The sequence below is a fragment of the Amblyomma maculatum genome, chromosome 3, assembly GCF_055883805.1.
Source record: "Amblyomma maculatum isolate TAMU_Amacu chromosome 3, ASM5588380v1, whole genome shotgun sequence".
NCBI classification, from domain to species: domain Eukaryota; kingdom Metazoa; phylum Arthropoda; class Arachnida; order Ixodida; family Ixodidae; genus Amblyomma; species Amblyomma maculatum.
This window is the reverse complement of record NC_139346.1, coordinates 215305615-215327412: the sequence shown is the minus strand read 5'-3', so window position 1 is coordinate 215327412 and position 21798 is coordinate 215305615. Positions and strand designations below refer to the sequence as shown.

General features: G+C 43.3%; 1 protein-coding gene across 1 annotated transcript in view; it reads right to left on the bottom strand.

The window, feature by feature from the left end:
- The window catches only part of LOC146197691 (putative RNA-binding protein EEED8.10), a 70941-nt gene extending 49900 nt beyond the window's left edge, over positions 1 to 21041 (bottom strand). Inside the window, exons 1-8 of the mRNA XM_084599591.1 lie at positions 20794 to 21041; positions 20385 to 20566; positions 19948 to 20002; positions 19768 to 19824; positions 10134 to 10324; positions 8741 to 8873; positions 2631 to 2723; positions 1658 to 1771 (exon numbers count right to left, since the gene is read on the bottom strand). Of these exons, the coding sequence (XP_084455717.1) occupies positions 1658 to 1771; positions 2631 to 2723; positions 8741 to 8873; positions 10134 to 10324; positions 19768 to 19824; positions 19948 to 20002; positions 20385 to 20411 (670 nt within the window). The 5' untranslated portion in view covers positions 20412 to 20566; positions 20794 to 21041. The remainder of the gene's footprint in view (positions 1 to 1657; positions 1772 to 2630; positions 2724 to 8740; positions 8874 to 10133; positions 10325 to 19767; positions 19825 to 19947; positions 20003 to 20384; positions 20567 to 20793) is intronic.
- Positions 21042 to 21798: the final 757 nt, after the last annotated feature.

Below are 21798 nucleotides of genomic sequence, written 5' to 3'. Positions count from 1 at the left end.
ATGGCATCATTTGTCATGATTACAAGCACTGTCTCAAACCAATTTGTGTTTATCAGATTATCAATAGTATATAGAGTCATTTTGCGATCCCATTCGAGTTTGATATATGTGAGTTAGGCTAACAGCTTTTGCAAATTCATTCACTAAGGCGGTTAGTCTAGCTGTAATAATTTTATTTTTTCACAGCTATTTGCCCTTTCTCACACAGCTTAACCCTGTTTCTTCATCAGTTCATAAAATGTTATTAAAATGAAGAGGCCCCATATGTTAACAATGGTGCTGCCATCAGCTGCACTGCTGCTTGCAAAAAGTAGCTGCTCATAGAAATGATCAGCACCACCAGTCTTCTTTTAGTGAACGTTTTTAAGAACATGTAATTGGGATAAAGCCTACACATCTCCATTAAAGTCACGCTCATTATTGCTGCCATGAATTGCCACTGCTTAGGTGGCGAAGTAGACTCCTCTGCAATGCCAGGGATGCAGATGCTAACTTCCCATGTCGAACAATGATGCTTGAACTTCCACCGTATTTGTCAGCCTGCAAGCCAGGTCTGTGTACTCATTTATCCAAGGTGCTACCAGTTGCCCTAAATTAAACAAGGCCAATCAAAGTCAGCAGACTGTGCAGAACAAGGGCATGATAAAGTAAATTCTAATTATTTGACCCCCATTAATTCGGAAATCTGGATAATTCCAACAAGAAGCACAGCCCCGGCAGGTGCCCATGTGACGTCGGATGCTCCTTAATTTAAAGGGTGGTCACATTGAGGCGCGACCTGCAGAACCAGCGATCACCCAAATAGACCTCACAGAAAATGAATTGCTTGGAACAGTGGTGCCAGCATACCTCAGGCATACACTCTGCCGTAGGTGCAACGACAATCAGAAATCCCTCATAGCCAAAATAGTTTAAGCTTTACTTCTTTGAAATTCACGCCAGCTAATCATCCAACTACTGCCAACGGGCACGTGCATTGGCCAGTTGTGCCGTTTCGAACACTGTTTAGCATGTCACTGGTCTTTTATTTCTATTTTGGGATGACGTCAATCTGTTCTAACACCTAAGCATATTGCCCTCTGTTACATCCACTTGCTATCTTCACGCTTCAAGTACACTAACCCGTCAAGTTTTAATGATGCTTCACTACACAAGCGTCATTGCACAGTCCGTGTGGTGAAGCACCCTCAAAACGCGACGGGACCATTTGTGAAGAGGCACCACTGCTACTGTGTCGCTCTGCGAAAAAGGCCGTGGAGGCACCGACAGTTCTGGCCAACATTTCCGAGAATGTGCGCAAAGCAAAGAGCTTGACCAAATTTCAAAATATTGTTGTTGCCCCTTAGTTTTCACCTCAAATGTATAGATATCCATATTCCAGGCATTCATAAGATAAAATGCGCTGTGACGCAAACAGTTCTCTGCAGTTTTTTAGGGATATTCGATAACTGAAACATCTTTCCTCGTCTTCTGATGGCTGAATGAAGGTCCCTTGAAAGTGCTATGTATGTTAAGCACAGCTGAACAAAGTTTTATTCAGAATTCGCACACCCCTGCTAGTTGTCACAGACAAAGCCAGGAAATAGTCATGTTTAGGTTCATTCAGACATACATCTTCAGCGGTTAACTTTGAGCAGTGCATCCATCACAACATTACCGATTGCCTTGACTGCTTTGTGGTCAAGCATGTGCGATGCCGTGGCGAGGTCCAGTTGGCGCAGGGATTTACCACAGCGTTCCAGAATGGCTCGCAGAATGCTCACCGTCAAGGCTGAGGAGAAAGCAGTGGGGAGAGAACAAAATAATGTTACGTCCATGATATAGAGTACACTGTTTATGCATGAAAAAAGATTGCCCCGTTTCAGCACAACTGATGGAGACACTGGCTAAGGATAAAATGGGAATAAATTTGAACGAAAATTTATTTTTGACTTGCAATTCAACAATCCTCACCCGATTGAATTTTAAATATGTCAAAACTGTTATCATGGTTACTTTGTCTACAGGCAAAGATACACTCCATCCAGGATATATTGAATTACTGCTTGTATAAAACAGTAAAAAAATCCTCTTGAATATCCAATGCAAAAGTATAGCATTACTGATCATGTTCATCCAAGTCTAATAAATGGAAAATCTAGATATACAGAATGACATACTATGACCGTGCAAGTGGTGCTTCTCCTAATGCCACTTTCGTGACCCCATTTCACGCTAGAAGCAGTGTTGCGTGTTACCTATTGGAAGCTCTAACCAAGTGGAGACAATGTAAGGAATGTGGCATGTGATTGGTGGTATCCTTTTTACATTCAACGCCATGACATGAAGCTGTCATCCTTATTTTGCACTTTGTGTGCTATTCTGCCCACAATGGCTCCCAAAACTCTTAACTGCACAAAATAGCACTCCGAATGCTTCCAGTATAGCATGCCTCCAAATTCAGGGCACGAGCTCTAATAACAGTGCAAGCAAGAATGAGTAGCCACACTGTGGCTCCAGCATACTATGCTTGGAATATGAGCACCAACTAACAACAGGCTGTCAACACATGGTAGGAAATAAGTTTCATCAAAAGGTTACATGCAGCAGCAGCAAAAAAAAAAAGGAAAGGATGTGGACCGATGTCTTACGCTTTCCTTCGCTGATTGAGAAGATGCCCGTGAAAGACAGTTTGTCCTGAGCCTTCCAGAGCCGACGGGCAAGTGCTCGCCAACGCTGGCACACTGCGAGTGGCAAAGGCAGGCGAATGGCATTTCATAACGCATCAGGTAAGCCAAGCAGCACTTAACAACTTTGCAGGCAACACCATGCATGCAGTACTCTCAGCTTTTCAAATCAAGTAACTCACCAGCTGTTCAGTATATCTCAAGAAGTAGAGAAGATTTAAATGAAATAAATTTTTCTTTGATTGCAAAAATGATCTTGACACAGTCATCTAATATATTGTAGCTTTGCATTATGGTAGATAATACTTAAACATTCTTTTATTTCCAAAGTCCAAGCTTCCTAGACCCTAGACTCATTCTTTATTTCAAAATGTGCAACTGAAGTTGAGACCGCGAGGATTCTCACACCGACAGTAATCGCGGTGTTGAAATGCTCTGGCGACGTCACAAGCAGACAGCGACTGCCATGGCATCTGCAAAGTCAGCTCTGATAAGTTGCTGATACATTGCATGTCCAGTGTTTGCACTTGCTTAAAAACCATTATATGAGTGCTGAACATGTGAGCACATTCGTGAAAATAGCACACAGATGGTGGTGAAGTATGATCTAGTTCTTGCCCCGCATCCACCTTCGGTGCGACTGCTGGCATCATCTGATGCCAGCACCGTTTTTTCCGGATGCACCGCCCACACTTTCCGTAAGCCGTCTCTGCCAGCAACACAGCAACACAGCCTGTGGCCAGACGGGGAATATGTACTGCATAGACCCAATGTAGTGCGCAGCACCTATGCAGTACGCTGCTGCTTAACTGTCAGGTGGTAGTCAAAAGATTGCACAAAAGCACCATCGGACGAAACTCTAGTCATTGCCTATTTTATTTTATGTGCTGTTTTATTTTGTGTACAATTTGCAAGTTGTTAGAGCGACCAGGTCTGCTCGTGTGCTTTTCGTATACTCGGGCGACAATGTGCACCTCCCGTGCACTGATGCGAACCATTTCCTTGGCTAAAAGCGCTTACTGAGGTGGTTCAAAAGCTCTGTCTGTAATAACGGCGGTTAGCAACAAGACTGCATCTTTTTCTGCAACATAGGCTAACCATGGTCGATGCTGGTCATTCAGATGACAGCAGATGACACAGAGTGCAAATAAATTATTTATGGCGCCAACGAATGCCCTGGTTGCCATGCCAGCAAGCTTTTCATGAAGAAACTAGGACTAATTTTGAGCATGAGCTAAACTAGTCTGAGCTTTGATGGAGCTGAAACTTTGAGGTTCAGTAGCTTGACACATCAGCGAGCTGCAATAAATGGTTTATATGTCTAAATTGGAACCATGTCCTTTTAAGGGGGGGAAGTGGGGCTAAAGAGTCAAAATTTGAATTGCTGCACCGATTTTGACCAAATTTTCAGGGATGGCGTATCTTCCTCTTATTAAAATACATTCTAAGCTTCATAACCTTAGCACAAATAAGAAAAGGTTGTAGCAGTCACACTGAGTAATTAGGTGTGTCAGCTTAGGAAAACTATAATTTCAAAACTTTTGAAGCAATACTAACCATTAGTGCTTACAGAACTTCTATGTAGCTCATTGTACAGGATAAGACAGGATAAGACCAATTTCGTGTTCATTATGACATTTTTGTAAAGTTCTGGGCACTTTAAAAACAAACTTCACTTTTTATGTTGTCTTTGTATATCACATATTTGATTTCTTTTTTTCTTAGAAAATAATTATAAATCCAAAAAATACCTCGACTTGTTCCTAACAAAATTTTAGCCCAGGAACCAACTTGAAAGCAGCCTTTGGCGAAAAAGTTTGAGAATGATGGTTTTCCTAATGGTTGTGCACTTGCAAAAAGTGTGAACAGAGAAAAATGAGCTCACGACTGCTGAACATGGTAGTATTCAAATTTACGGCCTAAATTAATAATTCAAAGTAGCTTGATGCATTAGTTGGACTGTCCTTTTCAATATGACTCTGCTTCAACTTTACAGCTGTCGAGAGCTTGTCTGTGTTCGTGCAAGACTTTCCTTGGTTGCTCGCTGGTTGTAGCTCTTTGTCTAGGCTCCATATTCTACATTAGCTTGTCCTGAATTTTGGTTAGCTAGGCTCCCAATGATGCGAAAAGAGCGTTGGAAGGTTACGTGCTGTGTTTTAGTCAATCCAAGCTTTTTTGTAGCGAGAGCTACATTGGGCACAGTCTTGCCATTTCGCCGTGCTTGTCCGTGAGAAGAAGAAAAAGAAGAAGACAGATAATTCGGTAGTTGGTAGAAGCGAAAAGCTAGTTGCTAGGACAGAAGGTTTGTTCGAACGTTCTGACAGCAGAGTGCCCCGGAGTTCGATGCAAGGACGATGTCATACCAATAAAAGTCTTCTACACAAGAATGAGAATGGTCAACGATGAGATGCAAGGGGTGCTCACACTGAAGCGGCATAAATAAAGGTGAAATCATAGAGTAAACTACTATGTACAAAAGCCAGGACTTTACTTTCAAGCCGAACCTAAGTGTATCCAAGCAGATTGCTCTCGCGTAACTACAGGCTTAACCACAAGCTAAACACCAGCCAATTTTTTTTTTTTTGTTTACCAGCCAATCAGCTGTTGCCATGGCGCAAAATTTGCCTTTTCTTTCAGATTTCACTTTTAGCTGTCTGCTGTACTCTCGATAGTATGTCTTTTCAGACCACAAAGCACAAAAAAATAAACATCCTAGCTTTGAGATACACTCTTTGTTCCGCTTATTGCCCGCTATGTGGCTGTCTTAAAATCAGCATTCATAGGCGCTTCTAGTGGTGAGTGGACCCCATTTCACAAAAAAATAAACTAATTTTTCTACCGAGCAGATGACAACCAAATTTGCTGAGAAGTTTCATTAAAACATGCACAATCCAAAACAACAAAAATTTAATGACATTTTTTTTTTTTGTGTGTGTGTGAAAATTGTGATTTTAGCCTCGTGTCCCCTCTTCAAAAAAATTAGCTTTCTCATTACAACAACATTTGGTAAGCTCCATGTTGCATTATATTTAACATTACATGTAAGGGTATTCGTTTTCGAGATTTATATTTTTTTCAAATTCGGTGGTAAAAATCTGGTGTTATTTTTAGAACTTATGATAGGGGAGAAATCGGGATTCCAAGGGGGAACCCGGAAATTCGGGTTTTATCGGATTAAATTTACAAACTAATTTATTCGATTAGCCCTAATCGGTGGGTAACAATTAGGGTTATGTTCTGGGTGCTTTGAAGTAAGTATTTCATAATTCAGCGTTTCTGTCGTAACTATTACTCGCAGTGATGTGCAATGTTCAGTTTTTGGACAAGAAAATTTTGTTCTAGTGAGCTGGTCTTAGACATTTTACACGTCCTTATTAATATACATAATTATCTGCATTCGTAACATTTCGATTTTCATCCGAGACCTGTCTGGTCTCTGGGGGTACCTTAGCTGAGAGAATGTTAGCTTAACACAGCAATGTCAAAGTTGCATTTGCTAGCCTGGGGTAGCACACAGTTGCGTCATTTCAATAATCCATCCCATCGACACTTTCATTTGAGGGGCTTGCTTCCAGCAAGTACTAGTTAAACTTGAAGCGAGTCTAAATCGTCTGTCACGGAAATAGAGAGGTTGTCAGTCGTCAAACTCAGCAGCCGCCTTTGGAATGGATTGAGTATGGCACCCAGTTTCCACGTTGTCAACTGGTATTCTGTGTAAGACATTCCGTTTGAGAGTGCAGTCCGATTTTGTGGAGATTTTCGTGCAAATCTCATCACAGAAAGTTTTTACTAATGTGGCACTGCTCTTGGGTAACAGTGACAAAACTCCTTTTGCCCGATCACATTTACCGAGCATCGTAGAAAGCTCATTGCCAGTCTACTGTAGCTTGACGTTTACGAGGTGATAGAAGCTTGGCATCAGACATTTTCTGCTTCCAAATATTTTCTGGAGATCTTAAAGTGGCTCGAGTGCATCTCTGCATCTCTGCTGCCTTCGCATAAAGAATTTCTTTTTCAGAAATGATCACTCGGATAGCTTCTGCTTTGGTGCTTTCATACGAGCTTTCAACAAGTTCTGTTAAAGGCCCACTCTCCACCCTCCGGCTGAAAATATTTTTTTCCCCGGTGACTGTGAGGCTTCGCTTTCAGAACGCAAGGCCGGAAAAAGTTTTTGAAAAGAGTTAATTAATTTTGCGTTTCCATCTTCTTCCGTTCCCTCTCAGAGGTTTTCACTCTCCTGTCCGGTTTAGCCCCCGCAAGCCAAATTCCCCTTCTTCCTACTCGTTTGGCAGGAGGTGGAGCATGGTACTCTGTGTGCGTGAAAATGAAACAGGTGAGGAAAAAGCGCGCAGCGAGTGACGGACACAATTAGTGGTGTACGCCCATCCTCCTCCGGTCAGTCAACGCGACGGACCAATGGATGTCGCTGCGATTTTGACGTCAACCTCGCGGCTCGACGAGCCAGCGTAGAGAACGGGGTTCCTGGTTCCTGAAGGGGAGGATGAGAAAGCTTTGATTTGTATTTTTTCTGCTTTACAGCGCGCATATCGCTACAGCGTTTTGCACAGACTATCTCCGGTACCTGATCGAAGCATTGGGCTCCTTTGCTTAAACGGCTATACCCTGGAAAGTAGTCCTTTAATGAGCTCCACATTTCTATGACGACAACTAGAGCTTTCCAGAAGCCTTGCCATCTGTTCAGAACTACAGAAGGAGGCTTCTTGCCCCAAGGCCCAAAAAGCTATTAGAGGCACACATTTTGAAGTACTTTTGGTGCAGCTCGTTAGCATACTTAAATAATGCTCCAAATGTGATCACTACGGATTAAAATAATGGCATGGTCAACACTAGCATGAATCAAATGTGCTAAGTCTTTCACATGCAAGACGTGGATTGCTTCAGCTTCACAGATCTCACGTAACATTTTTCGCATCTACTCTGCAGAGTCTGTGGCTACAGCTACAACATCCTTCCACATCTTTCCTAAAGCCAGGAGAGCGTTGCAGACTACCCTGGCCACTGTGTAGCTGTCAGAAGCGTTAGCTCTGTCAACCTTGACCAAACAAACCTAATTCTTTTTTTGCTTTTTGAATGTACTAGCACAGGAGAGTGTAATTGATAGGCACTCCGGTGATGCCGCGAGATTCATCGACAATAACACTCACTTTTATGGCTTGAATATCATCACTGATTTTCGCCATGTCCTTGTGAAAAAAATCTTTCAGGTATTTAATACGAAATCATTGTCCTGTCAGCATAGGCTTAGCAGCCTTGCAGTATTTGTGTACGAAATCCTCCGGAGGTCCATCTGCCTGGTGCATGCTGATTCCACTGTACGACCAGGGCACGAACGAAGTTGTGAATCACGCCATCAGTTTCATTGTCTTTTGCATGCTGCCTACAGGTAACATTGAAGAGCATCAACTGAGATGTTCCTGCTTTTTCAGCTTCCTGGACCACCCTCATTTCAACTTCTTATGATGGATGACACGAGATGCTTGCAAATTCAGTCGTAGGGCTTCTTCGCTGGATCAGTGACCACCTCTGTTTTGCAGTACTTGCACACTAATGCATGGCTGCCTTCAGTCTTTCGCCACAATCTCTAAATCCTCGTGCTCTTTGCACCAGTCATCCAATGTCTTTCCTTTTCTTCCCATCTAGAAAGCTTGTTAGCAGTGCTGTGAATGCACGTGTAAATACCACTTCTGTGTATGCACGAGCTGCTCACCGCTTTGTTTGGGACTGCAACGTTATATGGCGCCACGGGTATTGCTGTCAACGACTGTCCGTCTGTCGGCCGCCTAGGCCACTTCTCGCTTGCGCGCCAACTGTGGGCAGAGCAGTTCCGTGGGCACAGTTCAGAAATCGGGAAAAACCGGGTTTTACCCAATTCTTTAGGAACATGTTCGAGGTGCAAAAATTGTGCAAAATTGGGTTTTACCCGAAAACGGACAACCCTAATTATATGTGTGTGTTCTTTGCCCTGGCAGGAGATAAGTCTCAATACCTTGTACACACAATCTTGCAATGTGCCATAGATATCAAAAAGAAAAGGCCAGAAGAAAAAACAGTACCTCTCTCGATGAGAATGCGAGTTTTGATGTCGAGCAAGCCCAGAACCATCAGCAAAACGTCATCTGGAAGGTTGTCCATGTAACCTGGTGACTCTGGCAGATCGCCACCATTTTCATCCACATCTAGATTGGCCTAGAAAAAGCCATGCCAGGTAAAGACAATATCAAAAGCTGTAGCCTAGAAAAAGCCATGCCAGGTAAAGACAATATCAAAAGCTGTAATACATATTCCCACATAACATGCAATGTGCTTCGCGATGCGAAAAACATTTAGTGCACTGTTGAGGCCTCCATTAGTCAGCACATCCATGGTCATTGGAATGTCTGGGACAGGCTGATGAGAACATATGCAAGCTTCTGGACTGATGACAGCAGCAGCTCAGCTTTGACACAGTGGTCTGATCAACCTTCCAACCTGTTGCCAGGATGACAATGGTCAAACAGCAGAGTGAAAAGACATCATTAACATAATTAGCATCAACCAATGGTAGCTGCGGCAGTTGGAAACTGCGTCCGAGAACTCTCTGAAACCGCACAAGTTTCGAAGACCATGAGCTTGCACTGCAGTGGCGATTCGCAAGCTGCATTGCTTATCTGCACACTCCACTAGCAAAGCGGAAACATAAGGGCTTATAAATCATGTGGTTGCTTGAGTTTCTACTAAGAATTTATTTTTAAATGCTCCATGTCAGGCAAGCAATGCTTCAAGATAATTATTTATATAAATTGATATAGTTTGAAGCAGCCAGAAACTTGATATGCACGACATGGTTTGGCTTACGGGGTCAACGTCCCCCGAGCAATTGACTATATATAAAAGACGCTGGCTGCTGTGGAAGGCTTTGGATAAATTCAACCACCTGGGGATCCTCAACATGCACGGACGTCACACAGCACATGAACATCTTGTATTTTGGTTTGGTTTGTGGGATTTAATGTCCCAAAGCGACTCAGGCTATGAGAGATGCCGTAGTGGAGGACTCCGGGAATTTGGACCACCTGGGGTTTTTTAATGTGCACTGTTATCGCACAGCACACGGGCACCTTGTTTTTCGCCTCCATCCGAAACCTGCTGCCGAGGCTGGGATTCAATCCCGCATTATTTGGAGCAGTAGTCGAGCGCCGTAATCACTGCACCACACCGGCGGGTTCTTTGCATTTTGCCTCCATCAAAATAACAAAATGTGGCTACCACAACCGAGATCAAACCTGGCTTCACCAGCGCAGTAGTCAAGCTCATTAAGCACTGAACCACAGCAGCAGGGCAATCATGAAATGCAAAACCCTAAACTGCCTTTACAAAGGTGGCAATTTTCTTTGTTCAGGCATATGCCAATACCAATGTAACGTTAAAAAAAAACATATTACAGCATACTAAGCACACAATACATACGTCCTTAGATCCTGCCACCATGACTCGGGAGGTAGCAGTTGCAGATGTACTTGCAACAGGTTCATCAGCTGATGGCTCTTGGGTTTCACATTCCATACCCTTCTCTTTGGCTCTTGCCTTAGCTGAAGACCGAGGTGTCTCTGCCAATGCTTTCTTCTGCCGTGTGCACCTAGAAACAGGCTGATCAATACCTTGAAAGAGGAACAATAACAATTAAAATCAGTAGACTTCCAACAAGCAAGTCAAAATTTGCAACATTCCAAAATTGAAACAATACAAATGTAACCTATTCAAACGAAATGCTCAAGATTGACCTCACGATGTTTATTTAGAAAACATTGCAGGCCCTAACAATGGGCTCCAGCAGTAACATGCTCGCAGAGATTTCAGTGGAAAAAATTTTTGAAAGTACCCACCGCAAGAATTGGTTGGTTGGTTGGTTAATGAGGTTTTAAGCCCCAAAGAGACTCAGGCTATTAAAGATGCCGTAGTGGAGGGCTCCAGGAATTTGGACAACCTGGGGTTCTTTAATGTGCACTGACATCGCACAGCACACGAGCACCTGGCTTTTCACCCCCAGTGAAAAGCGGCAGCCGCGGCCGGGATTCGATCCCGCAACAGTAGTCGAGCGCCCTAGCCACCGCACCACCATAGCAGGGCCCATTGCAAGAATTGTTCTGAAGTAATGTACATTGCCAAGTTACCAGCAATCAGAATTGCTGCCACTAAAATCAGCTCCTTTCCCTCTCCCCTCGTCAAATTGTTACTTGTGCTAACTATAGCTGCTGCTGACTGCATGGTGCGGATCAGCAATATACTTACTGCCCTGGAAACTAGGTGCCCAGACTCTAGGAGATATTTGAGATTCTCCATGCTTATTTTCTTCTCCAATATCTCGTAAAAGTTGATTGCTGGTGATTTAGGCATGTGACTTGTCATGCTTGCTCAGCCTGTCCTCTCTGTTGCTCAGCTTCTGCTAGAACATGTCATTTGCGACGCTGAGAATGCAGCCAACAGTTTACATTCTACTTGCTAGGAAAGGGGTTCTCGAACTATTCCCTCAAGGAACCCAAAAAGCCATCAATATGTGGCTAGGGACCAAGCAGAATTTTATAACCTGTCCTTTTTCACCAGCTTTTACGATATTGTGGATAATAGCCCTAATTAAGGGCTTTGTTGCATTTTTGTGGTGCAGTGCCATAATTACACTTAGAGAGTCAGTAAATAATACAGTATTTGAAGTTTTTTTAAATAATTTTTTCTATTGCTACCGAGAAGGCATAACATTCCGCAGTGAAAATTGATGAGCATTCAGGTGACTACCTGAATGCTCATCAATTTTTGTTTGTTCATCACCTGTTTGTTCACATTTGTTGTGAATTATTGTGCTTCCAACGTAATTTTTTGTTTTCGTACCATCAATATAAAATGCTGTATACTGCTTGTACGTTTCATATATTGCAAACAAACTGTTGTAATATGTGCTCATGTGGAGTTTGCTTTTTACAAAAGCATGTTAACGTGGAGCCACATACATTGGGAAAGCTGTACCATGGCGGAAGTGGGTTCGGTGTCTGTGCAACATTGGGAAGAGTATCCACTATATCCAATTCTCTGCATATTTCTTCAAAGTGAAGAATTAGTGCTCTGATGGCATGAGGTTTGTTGCTGAAATGTGTTCTAGATGGTGCTGTTGTAATGACAGTACTATAACAAAGGTGTTTCGGCAGGGACCTTATCTTTAAAGACAAAACACTGCCCAAAATATGTCGAGATTATGGTGGAGATGAAAAGACCTTGCCTCATATAGTACAGATCGAGCACTACAAATCAAAGAAAAGAGTCTTTATAATTTTAATTTGTCATTGAAAATCGCATAAAAACAACTGAGGCGCTATCTAGCGGAGAAACCCTATTACTTTCATTGTTGTACTCCACGCGACTACATGTCAGCAAAATATAGCTGATTTCCATAAATGTACACTGTTCTTTTTTCTTCTAGGAGTGCTTGTCATAATTATATTCTGCGCTCTCTCCACTGCGTTAAATAAAAACCACCCCTCTTTTCGCACCACGAGAGGCATGCTTTCATGTTTTGCCACTAGATAGTGCCACAGTGTTTGGAATTCCGTGAATGAAGCAATGATACTGCCCACTAGAACTTCGTCGACGAGGCGTGCGTTATCGTGCCATAACAGCCATGAGTGTGAAACTGAAAAGGATGTTACTCTAAGCAAAAAAAATGTCTAATTACTGTCTAACGAGTAAAATTTATTTTTGTTTTCGGCACGTCTTTTTGTCGACCACCAGTCGTCATCACGGTAGTTGCTCATGGTTTCCAGCATCAGACTACATAAAAACGGGCGCATGCACCGATCGAAAAATTATCTGAAAAATTTTTCTGCAGTGTTCCTACCAAAACCGCAATGGAATCGAACATGTTAGACATTAACCTTTCCATTGCGCCGGAAAAAATTTGAGACCTAAATTACAGTGTTCTGTCCCTTTAATTCATATGCACATGTAAGCGTCATTCTTCTATCTGTGAGGGGTGGTTCATCGGTTTCCCCATATAGACTATTTACAGGGGATGTTCTGTATGCACCGGCTGATAGTCGGAGGCCTAAATTATGTACTGGGTCCAGTCTTTTTAAATATGATGGCCTAGCAGAGCCATATACAATGCATCCATAATCTAAACAGGAGCATACAACAGAGCAGTAAACATGCAAAAGGCAATTCCTATCAGAGCCCCAGCATTTTCATGACAGTACTTAGAATATTACGAGATTGAGGAGCTTTTTTCATTAGCTGGTTTATGTGTGGCAAGAATATGAGCTTTTTATCATATGTCAGACCTAAAATTTGTGTTCTTGTTTTACAGGCAGTTCAGCAGACGGCAGTGGTGCGGGCAGGAGCGCACGCGCTAGGCCCGCTCACAGATTCATTAAACGTCATCTCACGACCATCGAACATCTTCTCTCCGTCCTCTGTTCTCCTGTTGTCATCGCTTGCCGCCACGTCACAATATTATCTGTATTTGCCTCTCACATGATGATACGCTGAATGATGTGCAGGCAATTTGCCAGGTCATCAATGTAAACTGAATACATAACGAATTTTAGACCATTCCATTCAATTTCACAACAAACAGTGGAGTGCTTAACACACATCCCTGTGGTACACCCTTCTCTTGTGTAAATGTTTTAGACATAGTTGTGCCTAGACGAATATTAAATGACCAATTAGAGAGGAAGTCAAAACATTTAGCATCCTTCCACGGATGCCCAAGTCTGCATGGTCACGGAGGATTCCAAACCGCCAAGTTGTGTTACAGGCCTTTTCGAAATCGAAGAAGACTGCAAGACATTGTGTATAAATGCTTCTCTGACAGTATTTTCTAGACGAAGAAGGTGGTCAATTGTACAGCACGCTTTCTTAAATCCACACTGATGAATGTCAAGAAGCTCTCGGGATTTAATGGTAATCATTATTCTAATATTAAGAACACTCTCAATGAATTTAGCAAGACAGCTAGTTAATGCTATTGGCCTATAACTGCTAGGCGCTGTTGGCGGTTTGCCAGGCTTCAAGAATGGTACCACAAGAGCTTTTTTCCATACCTCTGGTATTTTTCCTAATACCCATATCTTGTAGAAGAACTTTAAAAAGCGCTTCGGCATACGGTTCAGAGAGGTGGGACAGCATTTCATAACGTATTTCGTCGGGGCCTGGAGCAGTCTTTTTGCCAGTAGATGTATTCTAATTAAACCGTTGAAATGTTCATTGCCACTAGTTGGAAGTCTGTTTTTCAGCTGTGGCTTTATATCTTCAGAACGCTTCTGTATAGTGAGCGGAGCTAGACACTCCACAGAAATGGTCACCGAATATATCGGCCTGCTCTTTCATACTAATTTGCATATCTGGAGGTGTTTGGAGAGGTACTGCGTGCGAGAAGTAGGTACCATCCCAGTTTGTGAACTTGTTCTCATACTTTTTTGGATGCGACAGAACTGTTGATAGAGGAAGCATAGTCTTTCCAAGATGCCTTCTCTGCACTGCGACAAATATATTTTGCTTTTGCTCTTGATTTCTTAAAGTTCATAAGGTTCTTGTGGGTAGGGTATCTGCGAAAGGCACCCCACCCCAGGCTTTTTTTTTTTTTTTTGCTGCGTTACATTCTTGTATGTACCACAGTTCATGATTGTATCGTACTATGCCCGAGGACTGGGGAATAGCAAGATGAGCAGCAGTAAGAAAACGGGTCATGAACAGATTATTTCATTCATCCACACTGAGGCTATCTGAAAAAAATTTCATCTAAGTTCGCTTCCGATTTGAACAATGACCAGTTGGCTGAAGCTTCCAGCGATATGGTTTGCAAGGAATGATTGATGGAGAAGATAAAAGGTTAGTAACAACAGGCAGATGATCGCTCCTATCAGGGTTGTCTATAACATCCCTATGAAAATCACTAAAAATCGATGGTGAGCAGAGGGATAAATCTAAACAGCTCATTTTTCCAGAGGTCGGTAAGCAATATGCTTGCTTTCCAGTGTTCAGCAAACAGATGACAGATGTTGTTGCCTAAAATAAAATCTAAAATACGTCCCCTAGTATCAGTTAATTCCTTATTCCTAAAAAAAAAAAAAAACTGAATGGGAATTAAAATATTGCCAACCAGCAGATAAGGCTCTGGCAGCTGGTCTAGAAGTTCCAAGTCATGAAGGTTTACTGCTAAATGTGGCTGAAGATATACACAGCATATTGTTATTGTTTTAAAAGGCAGAGTAATAACAGTTACAGCTTCATATTAAATCTTAAGGCTGATTTGTCTGGTTGCAACCTCAATCTGAATAATAATAGCGACACCTCCTGATAACCTACCGGACTGCTCATGGTCGCACCGAAAGACTTCAAAATTTTTAAAAATGTTTTTCTGTTCAGGTCCTCAGTTAGTTTCTTGTAAACAGATGGCAAATGGACAGAAAGCGTTTAAAAAATCTTTTATGTCACTGTAGTTATCAATAAAATCTCGACAGTTCTAACGAATGAGGAATGCCATGTTAGGTGGGTTTTCCTACTAAAAGAAAATCTAGGTTTCGGGTCTGTCAGGACCTGTTATTTGGGGTTTCTCCCTTTCTTTTTAAGGGAGTTGTGACGGCACGGAAGCGGCGGTGAACAAGGACTAGTGTCTATCGCCTGTTTGGAGGCACCGGACATCTGCAGGGAAGCTGCGGATGTTCCCGAGTTTCAGGCTTCTTCTGGGAAGACGCCTTTTAGGCCGCCGGTTGAGAGGCCGGTGGGCCCCGTTTTTCAGATGGCAGGGAAGCTTTCACTGTCCCTGCCTGCGGTGGGGGTGTTCCTGCCTGAGGCATTGCCCCACGCGCCACCTTGGAGTAGTCAGCCTTCGCTGTAATGACAAAAGGGTTTTTCTTTTTCAGTTGTTCCCGTGCTTTGAAGGTGATGTTTTCTGTTGTTTTTAAAGTTATGATTTCTTTTTCATTTTCCAGGATTGGCACGACCTGGAGTAGGCGGGGTGGTCCCCATCACAGTTAGAACAATGCGGCACAGTAGCACAGTTGTTAGAAGTATGGTCAGTTCCAGCACACCTTGCACATTTTGGACGGCCACGGCAGCTCTGTGAGCCATGGCCGAAACGGTGGCAACTGAAACAGTGTCTTGGATTGGGACTGTAATGTCAGGCAGTCACTTTAATGTACCCTACTTCGATCGATTCGGGGAGTGTAGAGGTGGCAAGCGCGAGCACGTGTTTCGTTGGTATTTCCTTGTCATCTTTTCTTATTTTATTTCTCTGGACATTAGCTACATGTTGTTCTTTGAGTCCCACAAGCATTTATTCTTCCGTAAGATTCATGAAGTCGTTCTCAGACATTACTCCACGGACAGTATTTAATGATCTGTGAAGAGACACTGTGATAGAAATGTCCCCAAATGACTCAAGCTTTCGAATATTGTCACATTGGTCTTTGCTTCGAAATTCAAGCAGCAGGTCCCCGCTATCTAATATTGATACTTTGTATCCTGGTCCTAGGGCATGTGTTGAGATTTAGACACATGGAACAGAAATACCATGCGGGCTGGCTTTTCTGGTTCTTCGCTGTGAACACATGGCATTTGGGGAACACTTCTCGATTTCTATGAAAGAATTCAGAGGTTACTTCAGTCTACCTTACTTTTGTTAGGCGATGATTTTGTTTTGAAGAGGAAGCCATAAATTAAGTATGCTGTTTGGCCACAGTGCCAGCTACCCACCATTGAGCCCAAAAAGGGGACGGGGCAGGAGCTTAAAAAATAAGTCCTGCTCACGCCAGCTGTACAAAGTAACTATAACTTAATACGGGCTACGGGTTACAGCACAAATGTTTTTTGCATTTCACCTGCCGTTCCAGATGGATGGAAGCGTGGCAGCACCAACAATTGGATAGGGAATCATCTTATCACCAGTGCCTCATGTCGCATCATTACAGGTATTCATTTGACTTATGATTCAAGTATATAAGGATTTAAAGGGCACCACGAAGCAGCGATCAAAGAAGGCAAAAAAAAAAAAAAAAATAATGTCTATAGCTACACAGAATAGAAATCTCAAACTACAAATATCTCAGACACTGTGTCTTTTCTTTTGTGGAAATCACCTGCCTTTTGGTCTTGGTTGTTCAATGCAAACTAGGATAATTTCCTGCTGGCTTACTACTTCCCTTTTTTTGGTCTCCCAACAACATACCATAATTGATCCGTAAGAAACATGAAAACTTTCAACCTTAACAACCCCCACAAGAAAGCAAAGGCAGGTTTTCGATTTTAAGAGCTATACAAGATCGATCCAATGTTTTTTTAATTTGCACTGTGTCAAAACTTACAAGTGAGGCTGTGCAAATCCTATGGAGGTAGTTGTGGACCAATAGTAAATGTTTTGTCCAATTTCTTAACTTATTGTTAATGACAATGCCAAACAAAGCACATAATTATAATAATTGTCAAGATGGTTTCTAGTTGGGCTAGTTGGTGATTGACATATTCAAACATCGTTGCGCTTAAGAAAAACCGATGTAGAAAACGATGTGAGATGCAGGAGTGCAAACATTGTGCACCTGTGTCTCGTATCATTTTCTATGTCGGCTTTTCTTAAGCGCAACAATGTTTGAACAAATAATAATTGTAACTAAAGACTGAGCTACATGTATGCGAAAATTCGCGTGCCGCGCGAATAGAAATGCATGTGTCGCTTGGCTCGTTACTCGGATCCGCCGAAATAGAAAATTTCACTCGTTCGCCCGGAAGTGCATGCTCGGTCAGCTAATAGCATGAACGCGAAGCGTACGTCACTGCCACTCATTTCGCATGCTTTCTGTTTTTCTGCAGTGTCGCATTATGATTGTGCATTGCTGCGTAAATTTCTTGCTTGGTGAATGCCAAGGATTCAACGAAAGTCTAATCTCAACCAAAAAGACAAAAGCTCAAGTGACCACTTGTGCAGCGCAAGTTAACACATGTTCAACGCTTCAAATTCGATACTGTGTGTTGTGAACGTATTTTGTTTTGCATGTTGCTGAAAAACACTTTAATCCTTGCAATTGTTATGGCAGTTGTTTCATTTGCAAATAGTTTGGCGGTGTACTAGGCAAGCAACACAGAGCGTCGCCGCCGTTTCGCGATGCCAACGGTTCACACTGTCGCGTGCATGTATCTTGCCCAGTAGGCGACGGAGCGAACGATCGCTTTTGCCGCGGTGCCTTGTCGCGTCGCTCTTATTTTCGCTCACATGTAGCTCAGTCTTAAGGTGAAAGGTCCGCTGAATGTACCACTCTTGGTGAGTGCCAAAAACGTGCCCTAAGGGAAGGAAACAATGAGTCGAAAAGTAGGGAAGTGTTGCTATAGGGGAGTTTCACTGAAGCCGTGCTTCCAGACGGCGCTAGCGGCGCGCGGTCTAGAACGGCATTTTCACGGTCGTTCACACACCCGAGGCTCCTGCTCCCAGTCTCAAGTTCGCCATGGGATACAGACACCATCGGAAGTGACCCGCAAGATAATTGCACGGTGTTAATAGTGCCTGCGACCACCTCCGTACGTGGATCTGTCTGTGCTGAGCAAGTTGGCAGTGTTTTGCGCTGCGTCGCCTCGCGCAGCTCCCGAGTGCCAGCAGTGGTGAACTGTGCCGTGTTTAGGTGTAGTAATCACTCAAAAAAAGGGTGCGGGGACAAGAACGATGTCTATCTCAGCTTTTTTTTTTTTTCATTCCCAAAGTTGCTACCAACCAGTGTGTGAGGAAAACCGAAGAGTTCACAACAAGACGCAGAGCGAAATGATTTGGGCGTATCAATCGAGAAGGCTTGGACAGCCCAGTTATATAAAAAGAAAACACCCGACTGCGGCAACACATTTTTGGTATCTGTAGTGGACTTAATGCACAAGCTTTACAGACACAGGTTCTGCACACTAATAAAGACCTTTCGCTGCAATATTTGAGCAGTAAAACTGTCCATAAGAAACTTTCCGCACTCACAGCATGGATGGCACAGCGAAAATGCTTTTCCGTTCAGCGTGCACTATGCTACAAATGAACGCGATGAGAAATCGATCTTCGGTGAAACCGTACGCAGCGATTCCGTTAGATCAATCTGCAGCTTTTTAAATTTAGATCAAAGTGGTAATATTTATAGGCTAGCTACATGAGCACCCACGCCGCAAATCCCTGACCTTTCCGAGAACAATGCAGAATGATGCGTCATCCGTCAGCAAGCACCCTGACGCATGGTTCTTGCACCAACCTGCTCGTCAGAAAATTGTATACTTCCAAAGATTTATAAGCTTTAAACTGGTATCACATCACAAAACTTGTTCCATGCAAAAGACAGTTTTTTATGTCGGTGAATTCAACTCAACTCGCGATAGCAGTCCCATGTACCGCACGTCGGAATCATCGTAGTCGTAAGGGTCGATTTCGCCGCACAGTCGAACCTTTTCAAAATATCGGCGCTTCTCTGCTCCATGTCGATCACGCGCGTATGCACTGAGCCCATATTTACGCCGACACATGCAAAACAATCGCACCGTGTGTCACAGTCGCGCTACCACGGTCGATCACGCGCGTATGCACTGAGCCCATATTTACGCCGACACGCGCAAAACAATTGCACCGCGTGTCACAGTCGCGCTACCACGCACCCACGGCTGGTCTCGAGGGAGAGCACACGCTCTCCCTCGAGACCGGCTGTGGATGACCAAGGCAATATTAGCCTGCCCAGTAGCCGCCAGTACCCCTTGCGGATGACGTCATGTGAAACCCCCCAATAGCGGAGAGCTCTTGGGGGTCTTTGAAGACCACTGACATTGCACAGCAAATGTCGGTCTTTAATCTCCAATGGAAAACAGCTGCTATGTATGGGATCAGCTGGCTACCATAGCCAGTGAACGAGTGTATACACGTCTTCACAACACATCGAACACAAATACAAGTCAGCTGGTCTCATTTACCCTGCTCACTGTATAAGCCTTCCATAAATCCATACAACTGCAGCATTTGTCAGGCGAGCCTCAAGAAACAACAATGAAAATGGAAAAAATAGCATGAAGAAGTGTGTTTGATCAAAGTTGGCTGTTTAGGGTTTACCTTGTTCAGTCTGTTCTTGGGTCTCTGCTGTTTCTGGTTCTTCACAACCTTGTCGATCTGTGAAAAAGCAACGACACATTCGCAATACACCGATATACAAAATACAGTATATTACATCCTACTTTAAAAGCATACAAATGCAGCCCATAAACAAGCAAGCAGTGTTCATAAGTCACTAACCAGGACCAAATGTCGAAGTCGGCTTTTGCTGCTTTCCACGTTTCCACTTTCCCCGCTGCAGCAAGGGTGCAGAAATAATGAAGTCAATGCAAGTCAACAAAACACTGAGCGAAGTCCATGCAACAGGCTGAGATGGTTAAGGTGAGCTAAAATGGTCGCTCTGGTGTCACAGAACCAAAACGTCAAATTAGTACAAGCGGGGGCAAAACGGCCGCTAATGACAACGGCACTGTGCCAGAGCATGTCCACGCCAGACTACTTTCACACCACTGGAACGCTTGCATACTAACAAAGAATAAAAGTATAATGCAGTACATCTCTTCTGTCAGAGCACTCGGCAACTGAATTAATATGCTACCCATGCCTGCGGCGCTATTGACAGATGGTGAAAACTCACTTTCACTGCAACAAAACAATAGCATCCGAAATTTGTATACCTTTGAAGAAGTCCGCTTCGCATTCATTCTTTTTCCTTTCTTGGGGCGCTGTAGGTGGGAATTTTATCTGCACTCTTCTCTGCCGTTGCCCTCGGAGCCTTCGCTCTGTCGCGATGCCTCGGCTTGCTTGCTTGATTCCCTTTTAGATTTTCGGCATTAAGGCGATGGGATTTTAACAGAACCTGACGGCAAAAACAGAAAAAAAAAGAAAAAAATATATATGTATATATATACTGCGGACGGGGCAGCGGACACTCGCGTTTGAAGAGACGTCAGTTATGCTACGGTTTTCAAATATTAATTTTGTAACAGTCAGCCAGTCACTGGGAGCTGATTCAGCGTTGATACTGTTTGAACAAAGAATTAATTAGTATTCCTCAGAATACTGCATAACATGTCGGCGGCTCACCTTCAGCAAATCACTTTACTGAAACACAGAAGCTCCATGCGTCAATTTTGCAAGAGAGAATCCGCAACCATTACGTAGGCCTATGCTGACACGACTGCTTGCCCAGTAAAGGCAAAAAATATGTTCGTCCCAGACGTCAAACCATAAAGGTGCTGTAAGTTCATAGCATTAGACCACAACAAGCAAATAACTGTTCGATGCAAACAGCTCGCCACTTCGCCAACTTCGCGCTATCAGTTAGGAATGGTTGCCAGCACCTCTATGAAAATTGCGACAAAGTTAGAGTAACCTCAGTAATTTTTCGTTGATGCATTGAAAGTTGAAGAGAGAGTGTGTTTTCGTGTACTAGACATTTTAAAACCTAAAACCTTAGTATTATACAGCTATTGTTTTAGAGTATCTGGCAATATAACGGGAAAGAAAGCGCTCCCTTGCTCGCCAGCTTTACCAACTGCCGCGGCAAATGTATGGTACCATGAATGGATGGATGGAATTAACTTCATTAAATAACTAAAAAAAAAGTCTTCAGGTGGTTCTCTACTAGTCAAGGAGTCCACGGGCTTGTACTTCATGTAGAGCCCGATCCACCAGCCATTTCTGGCCGAGGTACCATGGAAACATGAAGAAAAAAAATTATTTTCTTCCATTCCTGGAAAAATAACCCACTGCTACCATAGCTGCGTTACAGTGCTCTAGAATATTAGCTGCATAAATGTTGTTTAAAAACGTCCCGCGTTTACGGCAGTAGTTGCGGCAGTGCCAGTCCCGTTCGTATAGGGCCAGGAGCAGCAATCCCCCACGGCAGTGCGCTATAGTACGCATCATGGAGGAAGGAAGTGCAAATGCTCGCAACAACCCAATAATAATAATTGGTTCACAGGAAAGGAAAGGCGCGCTATATCTGTCACACTTGTTCTGTGGACACCTGAACCGCGCCGAAAGGGAGGAAGGTGGGAGCGAAAGCGGGAAGAGAGAAAGGGGTGCCGTAGTGGGTGCTCCGGAGTA